The sequence below is a fragment of the Sinocyclocheilus grahami genome, unplaced genomic scaffold (genome assembly GCF_001515645.1).
Source record: "Sinocyclocheilus grahami isolate Dianchi unplaced genomic scaffold, SAMN03320097.WGS_v1.1 scaffold28.1, whole genome shotgun sequence".
NCBI classification, from domain to species: domain Eukaryota; kingdom Metazoa; phylum Chordata; class Actinopteri; order Cypriniformes; family Cyprinidae; genus Sinocyclocheilus; species Sinocyclocheilus grahami.
In genome coordinates, this window is record NW_015505207.1 from 2,437,947 (window position 1) to 2,444,121 (window position 6,175).

The 6,175-nt window shown below is 41.9% G+C and overlaps 1 protein-coding gene across 1 annotated transcript in view; it reads right to left on the reverse strand.

Moving 5' to 3' along the window:
* Positions 1 to 612: 612 nt before the first annotated feature.
* LOC107569722 (DNA-binding protein SATB2-like) overlaps positions 613 to 6,175 on the reverse strand; it is a 36,550-nt gene continuing 30,987 nt past the window's right edge. The window contains exon 14 of the mRNA XM_016255873.1: positions 613 to 3,288. Within this exon, the coding sequence (XP_016111359.1) occupies positions 2,668 to 3,288 (621 nt within the window). The 3' untranslated portion in view covers positions 613 to 2,667. The remainder of the gene's footprint in view (positions 3,289 to 6,175) is intronic.

Here is a 6,175-nt window from a genome sequence, read left to right on the forward strand (position 1 = left end):
CTTAAAGGTTTTAAATTAGTAAGAGGGTGAAATAACCTAAACGACTGTAGATTGTTGTCAGCGATCATGAAGAAAAATCACATAATCACAGATTTTTAGGTTGTTTACTGTAATTTAAGATTTTTAGGGGAGCAACGATGAAAGACTGGGCGGTACATCATGTCTGTATAATTGCCTATGATTGACCATAAAGTTCAGATTTGGGTAAATGCAGACCAGGGCGCAATGAAGCAAAGAGCAAGAGTGAAATTGAAATAAGGCGATGATGCAGATGGGTGAATTGGACAGAAAATGGTTAAAATAATTCAATCTCTCTGGAGAGGTGAACAGCAGAGAAGCACATCCCAGTCTAAGGCTCTCTAGGTGTTACTAGGTATAAAGCACACCAGGCTCTTTTGCCACCTGCACATCTTATTAGAGAGCTCTTGTCCTTGATGCCTTTGTCTGGTCTTTACTTGAATATTTGTGAGAAATGCAGCATGGCCACAGTGAAATCATAACCAGGTAAAAATGATCAATGTACTAGAGAACAACTTCTCAAGGTTATATACAGTACCTTGTGATTGGAATGCCATCTTCTATACCTTCTGAGAAAAATATGTGTATCCCCATTTTTAACTAATGTTCTGCTGGAATGCATTAGTCATAGGCATGTGCAGGTGTGGACACTGTGCCTATGTGAAAGAGTCAGGATGCTCAAAGGACTTGCAAGAACCACATCAGCATTTTGCACATTAAAGATTCTAAATAAATCATTTCCATTTGTAGTAGACAAAACATGGACATAGACCACAATTATCACTCGTTTGAAACAAAAATAGTTTAAGGGTTAGCATAAGGTTAACAACAACAATAATTTGTCTATTATCGGTGAAAGAGCAAGTAGCAGCTGATTCTCAAAAACAAATCAGAACCCTGGATCCAAGAGTTGCCACGGTGTTATGGATGATTTGCAACAGGTGGCCATGTTGCCTCAAGTTACGCTGATCAAAGTTTCAATCAGAATGCAGAGTTCATGCTTGCTGAGTTCTGATTGGCTCAAAAGAAGGATTGTCATCGTATGCACAAAAAGATCATATACATTCCAATGATTCCTCTTATTTATATTGTTTTAATATTCAACACCTCATCTGCAGAGTGCTGCTCTCTTTGGAAAAGTACATAATGCTGATAGAATTGGCAGTACATATCACATGATCGATCCAGTAACTTCAGTAACTGCTTTCAATTCGTTCCGCTCTGTTTTGGCAGTGTTTCTTTCTTTCACAATGTCTCTCATTACCAAAACATCTGCTGCAAGCCAAAAGCTGATATTAGACCATGAAAATCAAACTAAAAATAACAGCAAGAACAACCATAATAACAATAATAACAATAACAACAATAATAATTGAGGGTGAAGATAGCAATAAATAGTGCTGTGGAGTTGGGTGTGGGTAAGTGTGGTCAAATAAGGACATTGTGGGCATCAGTCAGTAAAAGAGAAAGCTGTGGGAGGTGACGGAAGAGAGAAGAACTACCGCACTTCCATGCAAGCACAGTTGCTGGAAATACGTCGCTCATCTCCACTAGGCCAGAGGCAGATGCAGTTAGACTGCACCCTCACCAGTGTCCTTTTGTCCATAGCAGTCAGTCCTCCCGCCAATTATGTTTTATTCTCACTGTCTTTTAAGTGTAGAGAGAGCAAAACTGGAATGAAACCTACGGTCTAAACATATCTGTATAAAGCAAACCTTCAAGCACTGGACAGGAGTGACGGATTGGGATGTTGTGCACAGTCTGTATTGGGTGTGCATGGGTGGTGGGGGTAAAGGAGTGATTTCTTGAACCGTGTGGGACTGCTTAGAATGACGCTTGTGGCTGGTTGTGGGAAGGATGGCGTGGTCTTCAAAAGTGCCACTGGGCTAACTGTGGACCTTTCAGCACACCACATGTGTTTATAGTAGGGTACCTAGGCTGGGCTGATGTGTACACCCAAGGTCTCATCTGTACCTCCAACCCAATCGACGGCTTTAGCAGTCAAGCACGGCCCTCAGTTGGGGACCACCAGAATGCCCCATCATGGAGGGGAAGATGAGGACAGCCACACTAGGTTCCCTGATCGGACGGGAGTGAAGTTGTTGGTGTCCTATAGGAGATCATTGGCTCATCTAAAGCACTCTCCCTGCCATTTTAACCCTGTAGAGATAAAGAGGGGGCATAGATAGTGGTATTTTGTGAGAGACCCCCTGCTCTCAGATTAGAAATGAAAGACTGGCCTTCTTGACATTTTTAGCATGCAAGTTTGAATACTTGTGACATCTTGGGGTTGAGGCAGCTATCTTGCCTTAATTTGATGATTTACATCTAGAAAACGAACGCTTCCCAGCTGACCAAATTCTTTCCTTGTAGCACGCCATAGGGATTGTTTACGTACCATGCCATCCCTGTAAGTAACTTGTGAGGTATGAGGCCAGATCACAACCCATCTTTCTACACCAGAACTTTACATGTCACCTCAATCAAAATGCAAATCTTGTCTGGTTTGGTTTGCCTTTTACAGGTCCTCAGAGGACACTGTGTCTTTGTCAGTAAGTTTCTAAGCTGTCTCTCCTCCACTACAGAATAGTTGTAAGTGCTCAATCTTTGCCTTTCCCCACCTACAGTATAGTCTTTGTTGAGACTGTTTTATCTCTGATATTCTGCTTGATCTCGGGGACTTGGGGATGAACCACATGGGGGCAGGGAGCTGGGTCTGGCTGATCCCAGAGGCAGGCCTTTGTCTTTAATCTCATCCTGACCTGAAGAAACAGCTGGAGTTGAGACCGAGTTGGCTGCTCCGGCTGGTGCGCTTTCATGCCCACTGTAGAGCTCCTCATGGCCATCTTCACTGGATTCCGCTTCCTCCGAACTGGACAGCAGCTCCTCATCACGATATTCGGCTACGTCTACACCACCACCCTCAGATCCGAGCTCCTTCAGTCGACCATGATGCTTCACGTGATAACGCTGGTTCTGGAAGAATTTCACAATGGTGTGTTTGGGCAGATCTAATTGGGCTGAAAGGGTGTGGATTGCTTCCTGGTCAGGGTAGAGGCCCACATCTTGGATGAAGCTCTGTAAGATGCCTAGAGCCTCCAGAGATATCTTGGTGCGGGAGCGAGGTTTTTTTGTGACATTGCTAACCCCTCCGCTGTTGCCTAAACCTGCGTTAGCCTGGGGGTTCTCTTCAGCTGCAGAACTGGGAACAGGTTCTTCTCGCATGGGAGAGTGGTCCTTCAGTGGCTGCATGGGCTGTCTGTGAAGTGCCTGGTGGGAAAGTTGAAGAGTTATTAGTTGGGCCAGAGTGATCTCTTACTTAAACTTATAAACAAGCGTTAGCAGTATGGAATCATTGAAAAACTGCTTAAAAGTTCAAAGTGTCCTTTCAATTAATGTCTCTTGGAGTTAATGTCCTCTGTGCACTTGAGTATGTGATCAACTCTGGTAAAAATCCAACCAGACTGCTCTGGGCTATGATTGTTTAACTATGTATATTGTACACATAATTCCACAAGATTAAATATCTTGTCATTGCATCATGTTTTGAGACCATCAAAGCGAATAACAGCATCTGAGCTGACACAAAGACCGCATGAAATTCAACAGAGGAAGAAGCTGAACAAATACACACCAAAACCAAAATAAATTACATCAAAAGAATCTGTTATGAAGAGATGTGTTTTGAAACAACCATTTGAAGTATAGTGGCAAGTTGGTTTCATCTGTCATTTTGACAAGGATAAATTCCATCCCAGTTAGCACAGACTAGTGACTGCTAAATTTAACAGTAAAAGTAAAGCAAAAGCACAGACAGCAAGAAATGACACTTTTGACTTTGAGATGTAAGATTGTTTGCATATGCTATTGTCTTGTACAAACACAGTGTAATCATTAGCGTTTTCCAACAAGTTAGAAGACTAAAAGAGCTACAATATTGTTTTTACAGAGGTTCCCAGACCCTCCATATGTTTCTCAATAAATCTGCCATTTTCTTCTTGTGTGGGCGCCAAAACAGGGAAGGGGGACTGGGGGGCCAGATTATTAAACAGTAGTAAAATAGGATTAGGAGTAAATATTAGATATTTAGTGAGAGGGAAAAAGAGGTATCTGGCGAGGTCTGATACAAGAGAAGGTGCAGTGTGTCACAGCTGAGCTATCGAAGTCTGTGGCGCTGTCCTGCTGAGTTTATGGCCAGGGTGGGGTGCCCAGTGCCTCCACACTGGAATGCTAAGCTATAAATCTGCGGTGCATTAAAATTAAAGGACCTACATAAAGATAATAGTCATGCGCCTCTCTCTCTGTCTCTCTCCTGCTCTCACTCTATTCCCTAAATAATAACAGGGTATTTTTTTAAATAATATTGAGGGCAGGCCAGACCATGAAATTGCTCCGATTTCACTTGTGGGGGCTGTTTTGGGCTGGCGCTTTACAGGAAGTGTGTAGGTTTGTTCTTTTTCTTCTCTGTTTCTCCATAATGTATTACTTTCCATGTCTCAGAGAAACAAACAGAGGCCACAAAAAAGGACGAGAAAAAGAAATGTCCAAGAAGTTTGAAGATGGAGAATAATTAGATTGACCACAAGGCATAACAGCGCAAAATACCCGTTAGCTTAGCTAGAGAGACCACACACACATTCACAAACTCATTCATCCTGTATATGTTTGCTTGTGTATATTATTTTATGAAATTCTGGGAACAATTTAGGTACGTTCCAAAGACATATATACAGTACACTCCAAAATGCACAACACAAACATTAAATAATGACGTTGCGCATTTTCATACCATTGCTTTGGCATCCTATCAGATATTTTCAAATTCTGAGACGGAGTGAGTCCTCCAGCAGCCCATTCAGAGTAAAGAGTCTAAGATGCCTGTTCCTGTGCTCTAATGGTGGATGTTAATGAAGAGCTTTTCTGCCAAGCCAGAGGAGTGACTCCATTTCAAAACCATGCTTTAGCTATAAAGCCAACCTCCGATTTCCTCCACCATCCAATTCATTCACCTACTCAGTTCTTAAACAACGTCTTCTCAACCACAGGAGTCACATTTGGACACAGGGCCATTTTTCCCTGCACGCCTTTCTTTTTTCAATATTCATCTCCATCGCTTCCTTCTTTTCAAATTCCAAGCTGGGACGGGTCTGTGAGTTCATTGCATTAAGAAAAAGTATATTTTTTCCCCTTTAAACACAAATCAAGGCAAATTATGGTGAAGTAGTATGAAAGAATTATAGAACATAAAAAATTCAGTTGATTCTTAATGAGGACCGGCCCTCGTGGGGACAGAGGCAGGATTAAAGGGGGGCTGTGTTGCCACTGGAGACACCATTAACAGGCAGATAAATATGTAATGATGAGAAAGACACTTTCCTGTTGGTTTGCTTGTGCATGACTTCACCTTCTCCAATTATCATGTGCATCATAATTTTTCTCTGCCACACTGCAATACCTCAGGAATGGGTGAGTCATGTATGTGTGTGTGTGTGTCTTCATATTTGTTTCAGAATGTGTAGTTTAGGTAATCCACAAAATTAAAAGAAATGTACTCATGCATTACTCACTATTCCTAGTATGGAAGCCTGTTACTGCCTCAGGGAAAAAAAGTTCATTTAATTTTATCTCAAAATTGAAATTTTTAGTAAATGTGACATCTCACAGTGTAACTTTAAATTGCATAATTGTGACTTTATTTTTTATATTTTTAAACTTTATCTTACAATTATTGTTCTCCTTTTACCCCAGGACTCAATCAGGGTCCCAATCCACATGGCAGGGTCTAGAGGGCACTCCAGTGCACACTGCAGCATCCAATTTAGCAAAAACAAAGGAGAAATTATTCATAAGAAATGTCTTGCCAAATGAGCAAAGGGAGGCACTTAAGACCATACACACACATTGCAGAAACAGCGTGAAGACGACGTGGGACCGGGTCAGCCATCTAGAGTGCGTTAGTGTGAGTGTATCCCTAAGGTTGGGCGAGCTGCACCCAGGGACTCACATGGACATGTCATGGAGTGGTTAAAACCATTAGGATATAAAATAAATTTTAAAAAAAATTACTAAAAAATTACACACAGCGGTGGCATGATTCATGATTTTAAAATAGGATCCGGAAATGGGGGGGGGGGGGGGGGCCCAGGGGGAACCCGAA